At 61.5% G+C, this 22,082-nt stretch overlaps 3 protein-coding genes and 1 long non-coding RNA gene across 4 annotated transcripts; 2 read left to right on the top strand and 2 right to left on the bottom strand.

The window, feature by feature from the left end:
- The first annotated feature begins 330 nt into the window (after positions 1 to 330).
- LOC144283004 (uncharacterized) lies at positions 331 to 7,520 on the top strand. The gene is made up of 4 exons (XM_077846649.1): positions 331 to 363; positions 1,078 to 1,715; positions 1,889 to 2,111; positions 4,379 to 7,520. Exons 1-4 carry the CDS (start codon positions 331 to 333, stop codon positions 4,397 to 4,399), a joined length of 915 nt encoding a protein of 304 aa, XP_077702775.1. The 3' UTR covers positions 4,400 to 7,520.
- Positions 5,152 to 16,278, bottom strand: GML (glycosylphosphatidylinositol anchored molecule like). Its single transcript, XM_077846647.1, has 6 exons — positions 16,239 to 16,278; positions 15,723 to 15,942; positions 15,027 to 15,638; positions 12,426 to 12,520; positions 11,840 to 11,947; positions 5,152 to 5,606 (listed from the first exon to the last, which is right to left on the bottom strand). Exons 1-6 carry the CDS (start codon positions 16,276 to 16,278, stop codon positions 5,317 to 5,319), a joined length of 1,365 nt encoding a protein of 454 aa, XP_077702773.1. The 3' UTR covers positions 5,152 to 5,316.
- LOC144283418 (lymphocyte antigen 6K-like) lies at positions 15,543 to 20,780 on the top strand. The gene is made up of 5 exons (XM_077847502.1): positions 15,543 to 15,644; positions 17,898 to 17,994; positions 18,251 to 18,400; positions 18,860 to 18,961; positions 20,385 to 20,780. The coding sequence occupies exons 2-5, from the start codon at positions 17,916 to 17,918 to the stop codon at positions 20,672 to 20,674; spliced, it is 621 nt and encodes a 206-aa protein (XP_077703628.1). The 5' UTR covers positions 15,543 to 15,644; positions 17,898 to 17,915; the 3' UTR covers positions 20,675 to 20,780.
- LOC144283419 (uncharacterized) lies at positions 16,337 to 17,805 on the bottom strand. The gene is made up of 2 exons (XR_013351983.1): positions 17,489 to 17,805; positions 16,337 to 17,012 (listed from the first exon to the last, which is right to left on the bottom strand). It is a non-coding gene; the product is annotated as an uncharacterized LOC144283419 (long non-coding RNA).
- Positions 20,781 to 22,082: the final 1,302 nt, after the last annotated feature.

Raw genomic sequence — 22,082 nt, 5'->3', positions numbered from 1 at the left:
GGGCACTTGTTTGGATTGTGAGTCCAGCTTTCTGGGGGAATCAGAATTGAGGTGGGGCACCCCAGTGAGGAACTATCTTGCAAAGATTGGTCCCCATTTCTAGGAGGCACCACTTGGCCGGGGCGGGGGGGTAAGCTGCCTATGGGTAGAGATGCCAAGCTGAGGTAGGGGGCCCCTGCACCCTGCCATTGCACCTGGCTGAGGAGGGGTCCGTCCCCACGAAGGAAACACAAGTCACAGGGGTAGGAGACAGTCCCGGGGAGGAAGCGGGAAACACAAAGGTACAGAGGCTGGAAATGCCCCAGTGCTGTAACCCTGTGGGTCGATGGGATGACGCGCTCCGTCCTTCCTGCCCTGGTCCTCGTAGAGGGAGAGGAAAGTAGCCCAGGCCCCTGTCATCTCTTGAAAAGATAAGGACCCATCAATCTTGTTCCTTCCCACACCCGGGAGGGGGCAAGGGCCTTACTCCGGCCAAGCCACCTGGGCCCCCGGGCCACATGCACCTGCTCTCAATGCCGTGCCGCCAAAAGGCCTTGGGCAAGTGGGAGTGAAGCACCCATCCATCTCTTTCCGCCTGCCCCTCCTCCTCGCCCTCCTCGTCCCCCTCACCCACCCCGTCCCCCTCCCCCCTCCCCCGCTCCTCCCCGCTCCTCCCCCTCCTCCCCCTCCTCCCCCTCCTCCCCCTCCACTCCGCCTCCTCCCTTTCCCTTCCCCCTCCTACCCCTCCCCTCCCTCTCCTCCCCCTCCCCTCCCCCCTCCCCCCTCTTCCCCCTCCTCCCTCCCCCGCTCCCCCGACCCCTCCCCCTCTCCTGCCCCCCTCCCCCCCCCTCTCCTGCCCCCCTCCCCCTCTCCTGCCCCTCCCCCTCTCCTCTCCTCCCCCTCACCCTCTCCTCACCCTCACCCTCTCCTCACCCTCCCCCTCACCCTCTCCTCACCCTCCCCCCTCCTCCCCCCTCCTGCCCCCTGCCCCCTCTCCCCCCACACACCTCGCCCTCCCCCCTTCCCCTGCTGGCAAGCAGCCCACAGCCTAGTGTCAAAACGGGGAAGTGAGCTCTCTGGGGGCCCCTGTGCCGGCAGGTCCCCTCGCCCAGGGCCACTGCTCCTGGGGCAGCGCAGGCAGCTGTGACCAAGAGGAAACTGCTGCGCCCCCAATACCAGGGTATTCGGGCGGCCGGAGGATGGGCCCTACCCTGGCCAAGCCACCTGGGCCCCCGGGCCACAACCCGCACCTGCTCTCGACGCCCGGCCACCAGCAGGCCTTGCGCAAGTGGGAGTGAGGCGCCCATCCATCTCTTTCGGCCTCCTCCTCCTCCTCCTCCTCCTCCTCCTCCTCCTCCTCCGCCGGCCCTGACCCCTGAGCCGGGTTTCCTGGCCTCGTCCAGGGACAGCTTCTCCCATGACGCGATCGAGTCGCCGCTCCAGGCCTCAGGGCGAGATAAAAGGACTGTGCTGACCGGGGACGGAGGGAGCATCGGAATGGCCTTCAGGGCACAGGCGCGAGGGTGGCGGGCCGGGCCCTGGCTGGCCTTGAGCAGGGCACGCGCACTGGGCACCCGAGCCGCTCCAGCCCCCAGGGCGGTGCTGCCCTTCGAAGCCGTGCCCCGCTGTCCCGGCAACAAGTGGATGCGGGTGCTGCAGATCTGGAGGCAGCAGGGCTCTGAGAGCCTCCACCTGGAGATGCACCGCACCTTCCAGGAGCTGGGGCCCATTTTCAGGTAAAGCCTTCCTGCCCGCCTCGCTGGGAGCACCCTGCCCGGCTGTCCCTCCCGGCTCCGAGTCCCTGCGGGTGCAGGACGCTGAGCGTCCCCAGCGGCCGCCTGGGGGCTGAGCAGTGGCTGCTCCGTGCCCTTGACCCCGGACACCCGCCAGGGCTCTTGTGAGGCTGCAGGGCTCCCCGGACGGTGACCCGAGAGGCAGAGGGCAGACGGCCGAGGGCGGACGGCCGAGAGGGAGAGGCTTCCCCGGTTAGACGGCGTAGGAGCCCGAGCTCGAGCCCCGTCCACGGCCCAGGAGGACGGAGAGGCCAACGGGAGCCAGGCCGGTGGCTCTGCACGGGGAGCCCCAGGGAGGCCCCGGCCCCCCAGCAGGGCTCTGAGGTCTCTGTTCCTCAGGTATGATGTGGGAGGGACACACATGGTGCATATGATGCTGCCCGAGGGCATGGAGATGCTGCAGCGAGGGGAGAGCCCTCAGCCCGATACTAGCCCCTGGGGCTTCGGATGCGCACACCCCCACCCCCCGCCTCGCCTCGCTGTCCAATCTGTTAGCCCCTGTGTCCTCTGCCCCCTGAGGAGCTGCCAACCTCGGATCCCCGTCGTGCTCGGTGCCATCTCAAGGGCCATACTCTGTGCCTGCAGTGCTCTCGCCCAGCCTAGAGCTACAAGCGAGGCAGGGAGTCGCCCCACCCCAGCCCCACTCCCACCCCCACCCCCACCCGTTGTGCTCAGTCCACTTGGGCTCCTCCTAGCCCTGCGGGGCTCTGGGTTCATGGTGGAAGCCCCCGCCGAGGGCCTGCACAAGCAGGTCAGGTTCGCGTTGACTAGAACAACAGCGACCCAGGTGCTCACGGGGACGATGGGCCGTGGAGACGACTCGCCAAGCAGGGAGGATGGTGAAGTCTCTGGCTGGCCGCGGGGTGACCTCGGAGAAACCTCTAGAAGCAGGCTTGGGGCGCTCTCAGCCAGGCACGGCCACACGCTCCCTTGAGAGAGGGCCTCTGTGTGCCGTGGCCGCCCGCCCTGTCACAGCGGCCCCTCGGGCCTGACCCCGTGGCAGGAAGGGGCTTTGAACGGCGGAGAGCCGGCTGGGGTCTCCTAGCTGGCAGCAGCGAGCAGCCTGTCCCAGGCGGCCTGGCACAGCGGACACCCCCGGCTGGAAGGGGCCGAGGCAAGGCCGGGCGGGGGCCGCTCCGCTTGGCGTCTCTGGCCCCGGGAGAGCCGGCACTCGGTACCCAGCCGGGCAGCGGGAGGAGGGGCGCCCCCAGGCTGCGCCAGCCCTGCCCATGCCCAGGGGCCCCTCGGCGGCATCTGTCCCCGCGCGGAGGCCCCGGAGGAGGAAGAGACCTGGTGCCCTCGGCACGCCGTCGCCCTGGAGGAGAACTGCTGCACGCGGCGTGGCCTTCCCCCGGGCGAGGGGGACGGGGAGCCACGGAGATGAGCGGGGCTCCCCGACCCCACTGGCGCCCGGCCCTTCATCCCCCTCACCGCACGAGGACACCCAGCTCACGGGCCCCGGGGAGGACCCGGCAAGGTGGCACGGGCTGCGTGGGCACTGGCTGGACGGGGATGGCTTCTCCCGCTGCCCGACAGTCGCTGCTTTATCAGAGGCCCTGCTCCGTGGTGGCACGCGGTGGCCGGCAGGCCTGGGATGGCCGCTCCCCCTCAGGGAGTGTGCGTGTGTCGCTCTGTGCAGCGGGGTGCACGGCTCTGCCCCTCTTCCAGCGGCCCTGGCAGGGAGCACTGAGCTCGGCCCGGCCTCGCGGCCCATCCAGGGCAGAGGAGCCGCCCGATCGGGTGGGCCCGCCCCGCCTCCCGTGCCCTCCCCGACCCCCACCCCCACCGTAGGACCTTGGGGTGAGGGAGACCTGCGCAGCGTGGAATCGCCCTGCCATTAAAGGGGGTCTTGGCCCCGAGCCGCGCCTATTTCCAGCATTCCTGCCATTCCGGGGACGGACACCAAGTAGGACCGTCCTACGAGGGTCCTACCCTTCTGTGGCTTCTTCCGCTTACCCGCGCACGGTCCCCCTCCACGCCCAGGGCCGTGTCCGGTGTTCACTGCCCGGCCTGGGGGTCCCCCGAAGACGCCCGGGACGGGAATCCGCAGCTGACCTAGGGCGTCTGTCCCGGCGTCGGGTGGGAGCGGCGTCCTCCTCAGGCCCGGCCTCACCGGGCTCGGCTTCCTCGGCTTCTCCCGCTCCTGCTGCACAGGACATGTTGCTCCACCTTCACCTCGGCCATGGCCTCCCAAAGTCCCCGTTCCGTCGGGTCCTACACCTCGCGTCCTCTCCCCAGATATGGGGACCCACCCTCCCGACCCCTAGGGGCTGCTGTGCCCGCTGCACCCTTGCCCGTCATTCTACCCGTTTTCCAGGTTGAAGATGTCCTGCCCTTTGTGCCAGCCACGCCAGGCAATTCTTTTCTACATGTTTGTGCTGATTTGTACTTTCTAGGAGGGGAAGGACTGAAACAGACTCATCGGCCTCATGACATGGCCAAAACCTGAATACCCGGGCTGGAGGCGGGGCTGGGGGGTGAAGGATCCGTGTCACACGCCATCCTGGTGCCCTGGGGGAGCAACGGGCACACGGCATGTGCCACAGCCTCTCGCCTGCATTGTGTCGTCACGCTCTGTGTGTCGATGTTTCTTCACTTTCTTGCAGAAATATTTGCCCGCCTACTAGTACGAGAGGTCCCACAGTGGCTCTTTACTCGTGTAGCGTACCCTTTGGGCTGCAAAATATCCTGGAATTCGATGGTGGGGATGACTGCACAGCATTGTGAATATACTCGCCAACACTGAATTTCAGCCTTGCAAATGCTCAATCTTAGGTTATGTCAATTCTCTGTAAGTGAGAATCAGGTATAAAAATGTAGGAGAGATGAGGGCAAAAGAAGGAGAATGTTTTGTTCCCTTCACATCTCTTTAGTGACAGCAGCCCAGAAGTCTCCGTCACGTCAAGGTGCTCGGCAGCGGCCCTGAGCTCCTTACCCTCCTCAGAGGTCAGCATCGGGGAGTCCTTCTCACACGGGTGTGAAGAAGTTGCCACTTTGAGGGAGGATTCCGATTCATACGGGACTTGTCCGGCTGACCCACGCAAAGGCACTGGGCACAGTCCCTAACGTCAGGCGCTGCTGGTCCAGGTGCCACTTTATTGCCAATTCACTCTCCTGCGTCCATCGTCCCGACCTGAGCCGGGAAGCGTGGAGTCCGGGTGGCCCAGGTGCAGGGGGCCTGAGCGCAGCTGGGACTGCTCTTTCAGCTGACACGCACACTGTCCTGTCACTCTCGCGCTGTTCATTAGGAGACTGCGTGTCTGTCTGCTACAGTGACAGGATGCTTTGGTCTACTTGTGAGACGATGTCTATAGAGGAACTGTTCAAATACTAAAACCGCCAAGAAATCTCCCAATCTCCCAGTGAGCGGTACCCAACACCCAACAATAATGTTCTTTATTCTTTTCTTGAAATAAGCTGGAAAGGGGTTAGCCACCAACGGGGAGCCCGGTGGGTCAGTGTCCCTGGCTCACAGGGAGGAAGAGGAGTGAACTTGCTCTGAGGAATGGGGGAGAGACCAGACCCCCCCCCCCAAGAGGGCCTCTCATGTCAGTGTGTTGCTGACGAGGATGGAAGCAACGCTCAGGAAAAATGTGGACTCCCCCAAGCGCACGGCTCCTTCTAACTCTTCCTCAATTGGGTAATCCGGGATGATATCCCTCTCCAAATTGGTAGGTCCCCCCTCATTGCAAGTCATAGCATTACAACAACGAACAAAATAGAAACTATTAGTTTTCATAATTCTAATGGCTTCAGGAGGTTCTTCAGATCGGTATACAAACGTGCAGTTGTATGTACAGTTCTTGTAAACGAAGAGTTCCCGAACATTCAAACCTACAAAAGTAGAGATGAAAACCACTGATTTCAGGGTTTCTGCTTGCAAACATTCAAGCACCCTCCACCCAGTACCACCTCCCTGCCCACCGTCTACGTCTGCAAACGCTTCTACGTTGCCTGGGACTCCTCGCTGGTAACACCCGAGTTCGTCCGTGAACAACTTCTCCTGGAGGTGTTTTTCTGTCTACATCGCCACCTCATCGCTGGCCCCGGCGCTGCCTACGTAGTGTGACGGCACCTTGGCGCATGCTGTACACAGGAATTCCCCATTCGTTATCTGGCCTAAGAATTCCAGGGCTCTAGAAATAGAATTGCTTATGACCCACGGGATCACGCAGTCCCTGAAGTGGAGTGGCCCCGTAAGTGTGGCCCTCACCTGATTTTCTGCATGTGCAGCGGCCCCTCGAGGACGAGCTCCTGCCTGGGCCCCTCAGCCAGGTGTTCCCGGCTCCTGGCACAATATACGTGTGGATGCACCCTTAATGCCATCCTGCTCCCCAGCGCAGGCGGGACGCCCTGTCGCAAGCAGGATCGCACAGCCACTGTGACCGCCTTCACTGGTGGGCACACCCAACAGCCCCGGCCAACGAAGGCCACCTGAGTGAGAATCCACGTGAGGCCTCTTTGAGAGGCCTGGAGTTGAAATTCCTCCGCCCTCATTCACGAGTCCTGCTCCCCCGGTGACCCCAGTGTTGACTCGATTCTTTCTCCCTGAAACTTGCCACAGTTGACGTATCCGTTCACGGCTCTGGGGTTAAAGAGGAGGAACCAACATGTGGCTCCAGGCACTTGCTTTGCTTTATGTGCCACGCAAAGGCTTTAGAGAGGCCAACGCTCTACAGAAGAGCGCGTGATCACAGGGCGACTGCTGGATGCATTTTCATGAAGTGCCCGTGACCGTATAACCAGCATCGAGTTCCAGAAACAGAACTGGATGAAAACCCTCGTTTCCTGCCTCTGTCCCTCCATCAGGCACCATAAGGAGCCAAGGCCAAAGAGAAGTGGTGTCCGGGTTTGTAAGCCTCCGTGTTAGTTTTACCTGCTTTGGAACTTGGTGAATATGAAATCCTGCATGTCTGCTTTGGCGTCTGGCTTCTTGTCTCTACTCTGTGCTTGGGAGATCGCCCCCTGCTGTGGCCCACTGTCGTGCGTGCTTCGCTCTCATAGTCGTAGACTTGCCTACTGACGAATAGTCCACACACTTGACGCTTGATGGACATCAGGGCTCTTTCTGGCGGTTGTCTACCCCCGGAGAGCACTGCGGGGAAGAGTCTGTCCTCTTGAGGTGAGAGTGCGTCAGTTCTAGGTGGTAACGCGGCGTCCTACGATGCAGATGTTTGGCTTTCACAGATGTTGCTGAAGAATTTTCCAGGCCACTAGTACCTGTTTATCCTCCAAAGGAGTGTGTACACTTCAAAACCTTTGCCACCACATGAGTGGTCACCTGTGAATGTTCAGTGGTGCCTTTTGGTGTTACTGCGTCGTGGTTTCGTGTTGCATTTCCACCGATACAACGATGTTGGGCATCTTTCCAAATATTTATTAGCCACTGGGATATCGTTTTCTGGTAAACAGCCTTCAAGTGTTTTGCTCACATTTCCACCCAATGATCTGCTAGTTCAGTTACTGATTTGTAGGATGAAGTTCACTCTATAAAGTAAACACAAGCCCCTGGGCACACAGTGTGGGAAGTGGTTGGTCTTCACCTGCCGTTTCCAGTTTCACAGTCGTATCGGTATCGTCTCGGGGCAGAGGTTGTGAATTTCTAAGGAATCCCATTTACAAGTCTTCCCACATGTGACGGCCACTAAATTGTTCAGTTTTCTTAAATTTGTCATTACCCACGGATACAAAGATATTCTACCTTTCCCTTTGAAAAGAATAAAAAAAACCCGTCTCTTCTGTTATTTACATATTTATTGTATTATTATTTTTAAAAGATTTTATTTACTCATGAGACACACACAGAGAGAGCGAGAGGCAGAGACCCAGGCAGAGGGAGAAGCAGGCTCCATGCACCGGGAGCCCGACGTGGGATTCGATCCCGGGTCTCCAGGATCGCGCCCTGGGCCAAAGGCATGCGCTAAACCGCTGCGCCACCCAGGGAATCCCTTTTTTTTTTTTTTTTTTTAAGATTTTATTTAGTTATTCATGAGAGGCACAGAGAGAGAGAGAGAGAGAGAGAGAGACAGGCAGAGGGAGAAGGAGGCTCCATGCAGAGAGCCTGACGTGGGACTCGATCCTGGCACACGCCAAACTGCTGAGCCACCCAGGGGGCCCCCATTCCTCGTTTGTGAACGGCTTTATGCATATCTTCTGTAGCGGAGTTCACAAACAAGAGCCCGCAGGACAACCCAGTCCACCAGCTGTATCTATCAGTAAAGATTTGTTGGAACAGAGGAACCATGGGTATGTTTACTCGTCCTCTCTGGCTGCTTCCATGGCCTCAGAGGCAGTGCTGGGTACTTGCAACGAAGACCAGGTGGCTTTCCAAGCTGACACGTTTGCTCTCTGATCCTTTACAGAGACTTCGTCCAGCTCGGGTGTAGAGCTGTAGCAAGCTTTGTCACTTTGCTGCAGCACCTAGACTCTATGGCGAGAGATGTGTTAAGGACAATCACACTGTGACTGTGGATCTACTTACAGATCTACTTACAGTTCCCAAATCCTATGGAGGATTTTCTGTTACTTCATCCTGTTACGGGGCACGTGTGCATCTACACAGAGGTTTTATCCAGGTTTTCTTACCCCTTCCTCTCTGTGCAGTGTTGCCCATCACACCAGTAACGCTCTCGTATTAATGTTCGCCTTGCTTCTGTGTGGGCTTAAGAGCTTTCCCCTGCCAATATTTAAGTTGTACACTGTGTTTATATATGTTTTGCAAACTTTTTTACATTCTCATTTTAAAGTACATCTCTAGGGGCAGCCCGGGTGGCTCAGCGGTTTGGCGCTGCCTTCAGCCCAGGGCGTGATCCTGGAGACCCGGGATCGAGTCCCACGTCGGGCTCCCTGCATGGAGCCTGCTTTTTCCCTCTGCCTGTGTCTCCTCCTCTCTCTCTCTGTCATGAAAAAATAAATAAAATATTTTTCTAAAAGCACATCTGTATGAAGCAGAATATCTTTTGCTGATTCTGAAACTCTTGGGTTTTTAATTATATCTATTTTATTATTAACATAAATAATATTAGGTTAGATTCTAAATTGCTTTTCCATTCAACATTTTACTTTTGATAATGTAGATTCCTAGCACTTGCAGGAAATACCTAAAGATCCCGTGTAGCTTTACTCAGTCACTTCCATGGTAACATCTTGCAAGACCACAGTGCAGTATCCCAAGCAGGACACTGGCTTCCAAAATAGTAAAGAAAAAAGACCGTTTTATCACCACACTCGTCCCTCATATGAACGCACTGACGTCTTTCCCAGCAAGATGCCCCGCCAGGGACTCCCCTACCCACGTGCACAAGACGCTGGTCTCAGTTGGTCATTTCTAGAATGGTCTCTAACAGGGAACATGGATTGTCACCTCTGTAGGTGGCTGCTTCTCCTTCAGTGTCATCCTCCAGACACGCATTCAGGTTGATGGATCGATACCCGCTTTTTACTGCCGAGGAACACCCTCGGGGTGGATGTACCATGGTTTCTTTACCCTTTAGGCACTGAAGAGCAGCCAGGATGTTTCCAGGGGTGACATGTTACCGATACAGCAGTTGCGAGAAACCACGTGTTGTTTTATTTAATTACTCCGGGGAAAATACTCAGAAGTGCAACCTGGGAGAATGTATGGGAGCTGCAGATTTAGTTTTTAAGAAACAAGACTGCGCTCCCCACCTTGGCTGCCCCATTTTTCACTGCCACTGGCAATGTATGAAAACCACGTTTCTTTACCACCCTGGCCAGCATTTGCTGTGGTCACTATTTTTCACTTTGGCCACTCTGATGCCCAACCTCGAATTGTGGTTTTCAATGGTCATTTCCCTACCGGCCAAAGATGTTGAAACCCTGCTCGTGGGTTCATCTGCGACGCGCGAACCCACGTCAGTGAAACGTCTCTTCATCTCTTTGCCCTTGCTCTCGGGAGGCTGTCTGCATTTCTGCTGTTGAGTTGTGAGACTTCTGTATACACCCAAGACCTGTGTTTCGTCAGGTACGTGGTTTGCATACTTTCCCTCCCGGTCCGTAGCTTTGCCTTTCCCTCCTCTGAACAGGACCTCCTTCCACACAGAAGTATCTACAGTTGGTGACATCTCACGTCCCCAGGTCCCTGTTTGTAGGTCATCCTTTGCATCAAGGTTACCCACGCTTTGAGTAGCCGGAGAGGCCAAAGGTTCTCTCCTATGCGCTTTTTCTTGTGGTTTTAGATATCTGCATTTTATATTTAGCTCATGCAGCCCTTTGAGGTATTTGTTGTATGATTTGAGATTTAGGGCAAGGTTCACTTTTGCCAGATCGAGCTGAAAGGCTCTATTTCCCCAGCATCCGTGTCTGCGTCGTTGTGCGATATCACATGGGTAAATCTGTGTGGAACTCGTTCTGGGGTCTCTCCGTTGGGTTCTGTAGACTGGTCATTCCAGCCACGGATACACCGATGAGTCTGAGTGTGGGGCCATCTCAGTGTCTGAGGTTCGGAAGTGTTCTGTAGAGGTCTTTGGTTTACTTGCACAACCCCGAAGTCAGAAAGTCACATGAAGGAGAAAATATCCGAGCGTTGCAGCCCTCTGAAGGCTCTCGTAAATTCTCTGCGTTGGCGTCCACCAGGGTCACGTAGGACGAGCGAGCCCCCGAAGCCCTCGGGGATGAGTTATTAAACGCAGGTGTTTTAGCTTCCATGAGTGCGGGAGGAGCTGAGAGACGGACGAGTCTCAACGGCAGGCTGGTGATCAGAAGGCCAGTCCGGAACCAGGTCTACCCGAAGCTCAGGCTGGGGGGCGAGGGAAAGAGCCCACGGGGCAGGAAAATACGGACGCCAGGCTTCTCTGCCCTCCCGTTCCGGCCCACCCAGAGGAACTCCTCTGGAGACTCTCTGAAGTGCTCGTCCACACACCTGTCGCCTATGCAGGCCAGCAGCCAAGCAACTACCGCGCTCTTAGGAACCGCTCCTGGTCTAGAGGCCCAGCAACGGGGATGGTGGGCTGGATACGGAGCAGGACGAAGCGAGGAAGGCTGGAGTCCCCTGGCGTCCACCACTGCGTGAGACCACAACGAGCTCCCAGAGCATCGGCCTCTCTTCCCTGAGCCCTGCCGGCCTCAGGCGAGCTCTCTCTGGGCCAAGCATACCCCAGAGCCATAGAGGGTGAGGTGCGGGGAAAGAGAGTCCCCAGCCCCCGGGAGCAGTCATCCCACCTCGGCCACGCACGACTCCCCGGGTCTCCCAGACAGGCCGCCGTAGCGCGGCCCTGGTGGTGGTCCTTCTCCTTCTGTGATGCAAGGGCCCGACAAGCCGTGGGTGCCAAGCCCCCTGCTGCAAAGCCAGTTTACTTTTACCCGGAGTAAACCAACCCCCAGGCGCTGACCAGGTGAAGAGCCAGCACCCACACACCCACGCCACCCGAGGCTCCTCTGCTTTCGAGATCTTGGTTGGGTCCGGAGGTGATCACTCGGGTCTCCTGGTTTTCCTCTCCCGCGTTCTCAACTCCTCTCCTTCTGGTTTAGCTGCGCCGGTGAATGATGTGCCCGAGAATCCCTAGGTCCCCCGCCTCGACCCCAAGAAAAGCAGAACCCCAAGCCCGTGCGGTCCCTCTGCTCCCCAGGACTTGGACGTGCGCCTCCAGGCCGCCCTGCCAGCTCTAGGACTTGTAAGCGCCGGGCCCTAGCGTTCCGAGGTTTCCCGATGGCCCCTGCTGAGGGCGCCTTGCAATCCCGTTAAGAACCGTGGGGCCGTTCTGGCCACATCACCACCCATTCACAGGCCGAGACCCGCACAGGACAGGTGCCCGGTGCAGGGACAGAGGCCGGATTCGATCTCCTACCTGAGTCCCCAGTGGGCAGATGCCCGTGAGGTACGGCAGTTGGCACAACCCTGAGGGAGCAGCAAGAGGACTGTTCTGCAGGAGGCTCGGGACACAGAAGGGCAGGGGATGATGTGGAGGGACGCTGGGGGGCACAGGGCCTGGGGACACGCCCTGAGCAGGGCCACACACTAGGCCTCTAGGCCCGGTGCAGAGACAGAACCGATTGGTTCCCGGGGCTTCAACTGACAAAATCAGAAGGTGTGAGAAAGCAGTACTTACGGATAGAGATGGTCAAACAGCGCCGGATGTGATAGGGACACGTCCTAATTTGAGGACAGTTGAAATTGTTGATATCCCAGCAATCGTGGCATTTCAAACTATAGGTCCCTGGAAGAGACTCAGCAGCATCAGGCTCAGGCTCCACGTACAACTTCCCCCGACCCCAACCCCGGGCCCCGGACCCCGGACCCCGGACCCCTACCCCCTGCCTGAGAGGACGTCTGCTCTGGCAGGGATTAGCTTCCAGCAGGGGCCAGGCGGTGTTCCTGTCCCCAGAGGCCGGGACACGCAACCCTGTGCTCTGCACACAGGCTTCGTCTGTCCCAGGAGGCCTGACAGTCACAAGAGGCCGTGTGCCCCCAGCCCCCCATGTGCCTGGACTCAGCCACCTCCGCCGGCTCTGGCTAGAATCGCCCCCCTGACCCTCTGGAGCTCAGGGGCACTCAGTCCACCCCGTGCCACCGAGGGCATGACGAAGGACCTCCCTGCTGGCTAAGGTGACAAGGTCCTCTCGAATCCTTTCCCTGACTCTGGAGGACACTAAATTCTTGTCGCCTCCAACCCCGCAAGAGGCTCTGACACTCACAAGTGGACACGGATTCGTTTTGATTGCTGACCAAGGGCAACCCGACGGCGAGGAGCAAGGTCCAGAAGAGCATCGTTTCCTGCAGGGACTGGAACCTACGACGAGGAGACAGTGCACGTGTGGGCAGCTCCGCGGGGGCCGAGAGCACCTCCCGGGGTGCGTGTGTGCAGGGTGCAGGGTGCAGGGCTCCCGGGAGGGTCAGCAGCCGGCAGCAGCACCAGCCACCTGCGCGCAGCTCTCCGCCGCCTCCCCACCTGCACCTGCCTCCCTGCAGACCCACAGCACTGCCTCTCCCCACTGCCGGGCCCTCCAGGGGACGCCCCCTCCCCTCCACCCGCAGAGCTGAGCCCACGCAGCCCGCTTCTGGTGCTGCCCCTGCCCCGGGCTCCCTGAGGCCCCCGATGATTCCCCTTCTGTCCCGTCACCCTCGGGAGCACCATGGGCACCGGCGGGGCGCCGTGCACCCAGCTATTTCCTGTTCTGCCAGCATGCGCACACCCAAGGGACGGGAGGTGAGTGCAGCGTGGACAGCGCAGGCCTCACTTGCATAGGATCAGCAGTGCGCCCCGGGAACCTCCTGCCACTCCAGTGCCTGCACACGATCAGCGGACCCCGAGGTGCACATTGGGGATGGCTGAGCCCCCACAGCAGAGCCTCAGGGGCAAGGGTGCTGGTCGGGAATCACAGACCTCCAGCGGGGGGGGGGCTAAGTCTGTGAGAGTGACCCTGAGTCATGTGGGGGCACGTGACCTGGTTAGGACCTGCCCATCGGAGGAGGGCGCCCGGCAGCTGGGGCCCATCAGGGGAGGGCACAGGGGGGTGGGGCCCGTCGGGGTATGGGAGCCAGAACTGGGAGGTGGGGCCCGTCGGGGGAGGGACACGGGGGGTGGGGTCCGGTCGTGGGAGGCGACCCGTGGGTTGGGGCCCGTCGTGGGAGTCCACCCGGGGGATGGGGAGCATCGGGGGAGGGGACCCGTGGGTTGGGGCCCGCCGGAGGAGTCCACCCGGGGGATGGGGCCCATCAGGGGAGAGGACCCGGGGTGTGGGGCCCGTCGGGGGAGGGTACCGGGGGGTGGGGCGGTGGGGGGAGGCGACCCGGGGGTGGGGCCGTCGGGGGAGGGGCTCCGGGAGGTGGAGCCCGTCGGGGGAGGGACCCCAGGGGGTGGGGCCCGTCAGGGGGAGGGGACCGGGGGATGGGGCCATCGGGGGAGGGTACGGGGGTCGGGCCCGTCGGGGGAGGGTACTGGGGGGGTGGGGCCGTCGGGGGAGGCGACCCGGGGGGTGGGGCCAGTCGGGGGAGGCGACCCTCGGGGTGGGGCCAGTCGGTGGAGGGGACCCGGGGGGTTGGGCCGTCGGGCTCAGGGCCCGGGAGTGGGGCCGTCGGAGGAGGGGACCGGAGAGTGGGGAGGGGACCCGGGGGTGGGGCCCGTCGGGGGAGTCCACCCGGGGGATGGGGCCCATCGGGGGAGAGGACCCGGGGGGTGGGGCCGTCGGGGGAGGGTCCCGGGGGGTGGGGCTGTGGGGGGAGGCGACCCGGGGGTTGGGCTGTCAAGCTCAGGGACCCGGAGTGGGGCCCTTGGAGGAGGGGACCGGGGGGTGGGGAGGGGACCCGGGGGTGGGGCCGTCGGAGGAGGGGACCGGGGAGTGGGGAGGGGACCCGGGGGTGGGGCCGTCGGAGGAGGGGACCGGGGAGTGGGGAGGGGACCCGGGGGTGGGGCCATCGGGGGAGGCGCTCCGGGGGTTGGGCCGTCGGGCTCGGGGACCGGGAGTGGGGCCCTTGGAGGAGGGGACCGGGGGGTGGGGAGGGGACCCGGGGGTGGGGCCGTCGGGGGAGGGGACCCGGGGGTTGGGCCGTCGGGCTCGGGGACCGGGAGTGGGGCCGTCGGAGGAGGGGACCGGGGGGTGGGGAGGGGACCCGGGGGTTGGGCCGTCGGGCTCGGGGACCGGGAGTGGGGCCCTCGGAGGAGGGGACCGGGGGGTGGGGAGGGGACCCGGGGGTGGGGCCGTCGGGGGAGGGGACCCGGGGGTTGGGCCGTCGGGCTCGGGGACCGGGAGTGGGGCCCTCGGAGGAGGGGACCGGGGGGTGGGGAGGGGACCCGGGGGTGGGGCCGTCGGGGGAGGGGACCCGGGGGTTGGGCCGTCGGGCTCGGGGACCGGGAGTGGGGCCCTCGGAGGAGGGGACTGGGGAGTGGGGAGGGGACCCGGGGGTGGGGCCGTCGGGGGAGGCGACCCGAGGGGTGGGGCCGTCGGGGGAGGGGACCCGGGGGTTGGGCCGTCGGGCTCGGGGACCGGGAGTGGGGCCGTCGGAGGAGGGGACCGGGGGGTGGGGAGGGGACCCGGGGGTGGGGCCGTCGGGGGAGGGGACCCGGGGGTTGGGCCGTCGGGCTCTGGGACCGGGAGTGGGGCCCTCGGAGGAGGGGACTGGGGAGTGGGGAGGGGACCCGGGGGTGGGGCCGTCGGGGGAGGGGACCCGGGGGTGGGGCCGTCGGGGGAGGGCGCCCGGGAGGTTGGCGCGCTCCGTGGACCCTCAAGACCGTCCCGCCGTCCCCCCCGCCCCCCGCAGCCCCTGCTCCTCCCGCGCACACGCGGCCCCAAGGCGACCTTCCAGAACCTTCGGAGGCTCGGCCGCCACCCGCGAGCGCGACGACGCTCAGGCCCACACTGCGCTCCCCCGGCGGCGCGTCCCCACGGGGTCTCCGGCCGCTCGAGTCCCGCCAGGCCCTGCGCCGCTGCGCACGCGCCCTGGGCCGAGGCCTTCTAGAAGGGTCCGCGGGCAGGACGCCCCGCCCCCGCCCCCGCCCCCGCCCCCGCCCCCGCCCCCGCCCCCGGCAGGTTCCGTTCCAGAAGGTTCCCGGAGGTTCTGGGCTGAGCCCCCGGGGCTGGCAGCGCGACGTCCCTGACAGCAGGTGCGGTGCGGGCGGCGCGGCCGCGGGTTCCAGAAGGTTCTGGCGTGGGCGGGGCTCCGCGGCGGCGTGCACCCGCCCCCGGCCCTGGCCTGCTTCCGCGTGTGGTGCTCTGGGCCGTGGCGCTCGCGCTCCGGGCCGTGCTGTGCGCCCGCTCCCGGGGCCGCCCCTGCGCCGCCTCCGCCGGGCTGTGCTAGGAAGGCGGGGCCGCCGTCCCGCCCGGGCTGGGGACACGCACGACCGCGGGGCCGCCGTCCCGCCCGGGCGGCGCTGCCCAGACCCCGTCGTGCGGCGCGTGGAGGGTCCGTTCCTGCAGGTGCAGGTTCCAGGGGCGCACGCCTTGGCTGCGAGCCTCGCCGCGGGTCACCGCGCCGGGGCTTGCGGGCTGCCTGACGCGAGGGGCAGCGCGGCTCCCCTTCCCGGGTCCTCGCCGTCCTCTGCCTGGGTCTGGGCGCCGCGTTCCTTCACGTTTGCACCTCGACTCGCTGCCGTGTGCACGTGCCGGGCTGGGTGCCGGCGCGTGTGCGGGCCTCTCGGTTTCGGTTTCGGCCGCGGCACCCGGCGTGGTGGCTCGGCTTCCACCGTCGTCAGGGTCGTGTCGCTCAGGAGGAGCGCTGGAAAGCCCTTGGCGGTTGACGTGCCGCTAGGACTACAGGGGGTTCTTCTGGGCCCTTCTCTGCCCCTCCCCGGGCCTTGCAACGGCCCTGTGTTGCTCAGGAGCACGGGCCCGCACGCGTGGGTGATCTGTGTTCTCAATTTCCGTCTTGGGGTCGCTCTGGGGAGATGGCTGTGACGTGGCTTCAGGCTCCCCGGGTCCCCGTGGCTGTGAGTCCACTGAGGCGCCGTGGGCAGCGTTGCTCGTGTCCGCCACGGTGGTTGTGGGCTCCAGACCTCGCTGTGACTCGCAGACCTTCCGTCTGCACACCCACGGTACACGGGTTCTCACGCATCGTCTGCTTTCTTTTCTTTGGCGCTCTGCGGGTCCCGATCCTGGTCCCTTCCCGTCGCTTGTCCCGTGACGGGGACGTCTCTATTGTAGAGGTCTTGTTCTCCCGCTGCTTTGGGCTCTGGAAGCTGTTTCCTTGGCTCCGGGCTCGCCTGGTCTTCCGGCTGACAGCGGGCCCGCGGTGGGCGTTAATAGGCCGTGGGGGAGACGGGCCCTGAGCGTGAGGCTTCGCGTGCCGGGCCCTGGGACCGGGACTCTGTGGGATGTCAGCTGTAGCTCTAGTGCCTTTAGGTGTCACGTCCCCGAGCGAGCCAGTTTGTGCGTCCGGGGCCTCGCTCCCAGGACGGAGGGTGTGTTCTGTGGCACTCGCAGCTGCTGTCCTTTCAAAAGAAGAAGAAAGGGCTTGGTGGCCAAGTGCCCGAGGCTGGTCGTGGGCTCTTGGGCGCGGGGGACTCCCGGGCACTGCTGTTCACAGCCCGCCTCCAGCACTTGGGCACAATTGCATGTGAGCGCTGCTCCCGGCCTCAGGCTCCGGCAGCTTCTGCTGCAGGTAAGGGGCTTTCGGGGCTCGTCGCGGGCTGCACCTCGCTCACGGGATTGGGCGCTGTCAGTTCTGTGACCCCAGTTCTCCGAGGGGCCTAAGCTGTGGTTGGTTTTCGGTTCGGCCAGTGTTTTCTTCTGGGAACGATGGTGCCCAGCTCCCAACGGGTAGGGCTCCATGCTTCCGGCTGCCGCCTCCTGGGGGGCAAGGGGGGGGAGATCATGGAAGTAAGGAAGGGACCCGGAGACAGGAGAGGGGGACAGGCTCACTGCCTGCAAACGGCCATGATTCATCGGGTGACCAGGAAGGACACGGCCCCATGGGGAAGTGACAAACGGGGAGTAGAGTCAGTCGGGCAACAGGGAGAAGGAAAGTTGCTTCAAAAGATCTACGTGTGAAGGTAAAACCGCACCAAAAGTACAGAATTGAGCTATCAAAAGAAACGTTCAAAAGAACAGGGACAGGGACGCCTGGGTGGCTCTTCGGTTGGACATCTTGCCTTAGGCTCAGGTCGTGATCCCAGGTCTGGGGATCGAGGCCCGCGTCGGGCTCCCTGCAGGACCTGCTTCTCCCCCTGCCTGTGTTTCTGCTTCTCTGTGTCTCTCACGAATAGATAAATAAAATCTTAAAAAAAATAAAATAAAAGAGCAGGGGCAGCACGTCACTCACATACCCAGCCACTGCTTGTATTAGGATCAGTAGGGTGAGAACCCCAACGTGGAGAGTGTCCCTGAGGGAGTCGAAAACAAAGGACCCATCCTTTGAGGAAAGTCAGTGGCTTCACTTTCTGGTGCCGCGGTTGGGCACGTGGGGCCGGGCCTGGGTGGCTGCTGTGCTGGGGGCGGGGGTGGTGTCAGGGGGCAGGGCTGGGAGTGGTCGGGTTGGGGCCGGATCCGGGATCTGGTTGGCATGGACGGTCGGGCATATACCAGCTTGCCAGCCCAGGGGATGCGCCAGGAGGTGCCCGCCGTCCCAGGAAGACCACCCGGCCACCCGTGGTCCTGGGGTGGACACAGAGGCAGCCAAGCGTAGTAACCCTGGGACCCCAGAGCTGACCACGTGTGCCCGCTCCTTGCGTCCAGGCCCAGGCACCGCGGGAAATGATGATCCTCCTTGCTTTGCTCCTGCTCGTGGACCTGCTGAGGGTGGAGACAAATGTCACCGTGTCAGGAACACAGGGTAAGGCTGGGTCCCTCGGCCTCCTGCTGTGAGGAGGCAGGCCATGATGAGTCTGGGACACAGAGTGGCCACCCAGCCAGTTGCCCCCACAGCCCCAGCTGGTTCTGGACGGGAAGAGCACAGGCAGCTGGGAGCAGGACAGCGTCAGGGAGTGGCCAACAGATAGGGACGCCTGATGGGGCAGCCTCTTAGTGTTGGGCCCCCCGCCAAGGGGGGGCAGGCGTAGTCATGGCCGGAATCCCGGTGTCCTCCCCAGCACCCCGTGGTCCCCGCGGTGTCCCCTCACACTGTCTTCCTGGGAGCCATCGGGGGAGCCAAGCCCACCTGGTCCTTCTGGGACCCTCCAGCGTTGTCTCGGAGGACTGGCACCGCCGCGAGAGGTTGACCGGCTCTCTCCTGGGAGTGGGTAACTGTCCTCATAGTGACCCAACAGTGGGCAACGGCATGGGGGCCAGGGTGCAGGCCCCGGGGGTCGAGGAGGGTGCAGCGGGTGCTGGAGGCGGTTAGCTGGGCCGGGAGGCCAGTGGGGAGGGCCCGCGAGAGCAGACGGCCAGTCTCGCGAGCCGCTGAGCATGAGACGCCAGGCCTGTGAGTGTGGGGAGCATGCTTGTGCGGGAAGGCGTGCGTGCGCAGGCTGCGGTGAGGCTGTGCGGGTGCAGTGCTGTGTGTGTGTGCGTGTGTGTGTGGCCGTGCATGGTGTTTGGGTGTGGGTCAGCCTGGGGGAGGCGGAGGGAACCCCAGGAGAGAAGACCGAGGACTCGGACCCACTGGTTGTGGTCACGTGGAGGAGGGAGGGGATGGTGGGCGTTCACCTCATAGGATTGGAGACTGGAACGTTCCACTTCGTGTTCATTTCCCCTTTCAGGCCTGCTGAGGTGTCATGTTTGTGAGAAGGAGCATAGTTTCAAATGCCAGAATCCAACAGAATGTCCGGAGGGAATACACTTGTGTGCCTCTATTGCCCTGAGTGAGTATCTCAGTTCATTTTGGAGTTTGCTGGCAGATCAGTAATAACCTGCAGGAACTAGGGTATGTCATGTTTTTCTTCTCAAGGAATAACTAATCAAAAGTCACGTTTAAAAAAAATTGGAGTAAAAAAAAAACAATTGGAGAACAAGATCCTGTGACCAGGACTGGAAGGAAGCAGGTGGCCGAGGAGACCAGCTTGCGGAGGACCAGTGCCACCCCGGGGTCGACCCCCAAGAGTGGGAAAGAGGAAATAGTGGGTGGAGGAAGAAAGCAGCAGAGGTGTATTTGTGTCCATTTTTATTTTGCTAAGCATTTACTTAAGTACCCGAGAGAGGGAGAGGGAGAAGGAGAGGGAGAGGAAGCTCAGGTGGTGCATGCACCTGGGCAGGGGCGCAGGGAGAGAGAGTCCCAAGCCGACTCTGCTGAGCCTGGAGCCCAACACGGGGCCCGACCTCTCGACGCCGAGATCAGGAGCTGAGTCGAAACAGAGTCAGACGCTCAACAGTCTGAGCCGCCAGGCGGCCTGACCTGTACTCATTTTTGAATGAACGATGTGTTAACGATGTCCCCTGTGCCTCGGAGAGTAGCTTTTATGTGAGAGCCACCGAGTAGGGCCGTGGGCTGCCGTATGTTCTGGAAGGAATGCGTGTGCTGGAAGATGTGTGGAGACCATCACTCAGTCGCGTGTGAATCCCCAAGAGCCTCTGGCCACACGAAGCCCTTCCCCCCAAAGAGGAGTCTGGAGGCCGGCACCCCAGGGCGTGGCCAGGTCAGGGCTCCCCAGATCAGAGGCAGTCTGGCAGCCGCTTCGGGAGGGCCCGCGCACATGCCCCGCGCAGACCTCACAGGCTCCTGGGGGGACGCGATGAGCACGAGGAACTGCCGATGAGGTGAAGCCAGAAGAGGGCCCCGCGGACAGTGCCGACCCTGCTGCCCGTGCAGGTGCACGGCGACAGCGCTGGCTCCCGGGCCCTGGGTGGCGGCTCGTCCAGAGGCCAGCGCTGAGCCCCGGGCAGTGGCGAGGACGGGCAAGAGTCCGAGCTCGCACGTGCGCCCGGGGTTTCAGAGGCCCGTGCACCTGGTAGTGAGAAGCTGAGGCCCAGGAGCCGGTAAGGTCCCAAAAGGAGAGCCCAGGCCCAGGCTCCCGGTGGGCGTGGACAGGCCGGGGGTGGGGGCACCTCTCGAGGCCACTCTGCAGCCAAGCCTCCCCCGCCCCCCGGAAGCACTCTGATCACAGAGGCCTGAGCCGATCCGCCTGGACGGTGGCTCCAGACTCCCCCCTGGATGGAGGGGCCTCTTTAACCAGAGCCTCTGAGCGGGGGCACCCCAAGTGGGTCAGGGCTGGGTGGGTACAGGCAGGAGGTGCTCTGGGGGACCTGCTTTCGATTCACGGCATTCATTTCTCTCTTTATTGTTGTTAGGAATGTTTGCCCGATACTACTATGTGTCGAAGCAGTGTGTTCGTTATTGCCCAATGAGTTCATCGAATCCTGCCAAAGAAAGGTCATTCGTTCTTCTGAAGCCCACACCGTTCCTCTACGTGAGATGCTGCGTGAGGGCCTTGTGTAATACTGACTCTCCAGAGCTCAATGAGACCGAAGCAAATTATTACAGAGAAAGCAGGAGCGCAAGCAACGTGAGGAGCAGCAGTGCCTGGCTGGTGCCCCTCCTCATGCTGTCCCCGGGGCTCGCGGGCCTCAGGTTGCCGTGACCCACAGAGCATGGCTCGGGCCCACCTTCTGCAGGTGGCACAGATGACGTGGACTCGCTGCTCATGCTTGGAACCTGTGGCATTAAACTTGTTTTCCGCCCACTGACTCACCGTCTGCCTCTGAGGGGCCTTAGGACCGGGGGCGGGGCCCACAGCCTGCCTTGGGGTGAGTCCAAAGCCTCTGACATGATCCCACTGTGAGTGTGTCTTTTTTTTTAATTTTATTTATTTTTAAAAAAGATTTTATTTATTCATGAGCGACAGAGAGAGAGAGAGAGAGAGAGGCAGAGACACATGCAGAGGGGGATGCAGGCTCCATGCAGTGAGCCGGACGTGGGACTCGATCCCGGGTCTCCAGGATCATGCCCTGGGCCGAAGGCAGACTCCCAGTGGCTGAGCCACCCAGGTGTCCTTGTGTGGAGCCTTCAACCACGGAGGGAAAGAGAAGTTGCGGGTCCCCTTGGAGTGTAGGAAGCCATCTTTTAGGTGGAACTAGTTTCTTGAGGCACCATGAGCTGGTTGCCAGGCCCTCTCCTCTGATGTTTGAACTGGATGGGTCACCACAGGTCCCATGGGAGGTGCTAGGGAGGAGAGAGGCTGCAGACCTTGCTTGTGGTGAGCTGCCCGGCACTCCCCAGTCCTGACTGACGCACAGGGAGCTGCTGTCACGTTCCTGAACACACAGGTTAGCAGCAGCCTCTGCAGATTGGAACAAGCATGTCTGCTGTCTGAAACGTCATCCTGTCCCCAATACTCAGCAGCCCCCTACTAACTCCTCCTGTTAGAGTTTGGATACAGCCACAAGACATAATGGCCCACGAATGCTGGGATGAGCATAATTGCGAACAAAAGATAAATATTAGCTAACTGAGCCCAGGGCAAATCAAAGTTGTGGATAGGTTGTGACTGAGCGCAGCTTACTTCGGAAAGGTGAGAATGCTTCAATCTTACACAAAGACGTCGCTCACTCTCATCAGAGGATTCAGGGTAGGGATGTATGATCTTCAACATTCATCTAATGTGCTTTTGTAAAAATTGTGGAAGGGAAGGAAATACCAATAATTTAGTAGAAGTTACCTACCTGAAACCTAAAACAAACATTCTTAATGGTGACACATTGAATGTCCATTTAAACTGGAAAACGGGGATCCCTGGGTGGCTCAGCGGTTTAGCCTCTGCCTTCGGCCCGGGGCATGATCTTGGAGTGCTGGGGTCGAGTCCCACATCGGGTTTCCTGCATGGAGCCTGCTTCTCCCTCTGCCTGTGTCTCTGCCTCTCTCTGTCTCTCATGGATGGATGAATAAAATCTTAAAAAAAAAAAAAACTGGAAAACTTGGTTAGTATATAGTCTACACTATTTTGAGTACAATCAGACATTATTAGCATGGAGGGCTAAGCCATATAATAA

The sequence above is a fragment of the Canis aureus genome, chromosome 14 (genome assembly GCF_053574225.1).
Source record: "Canis aureus isolate CA01 chromosome 14, VMU_Caureus_v.1.0, whole genome shotgun sequence".
Classification (NCBI taxonomy): Eukaryota; Metazoa; Chordata; class Mammalia; order Carnivora; family Canidae; genus Canis; species Canis aureus.
Note: the sequence above shows the minus strand (reverse complement) of the source record. Positions and strands in the feature narration are given on the sequence as shown.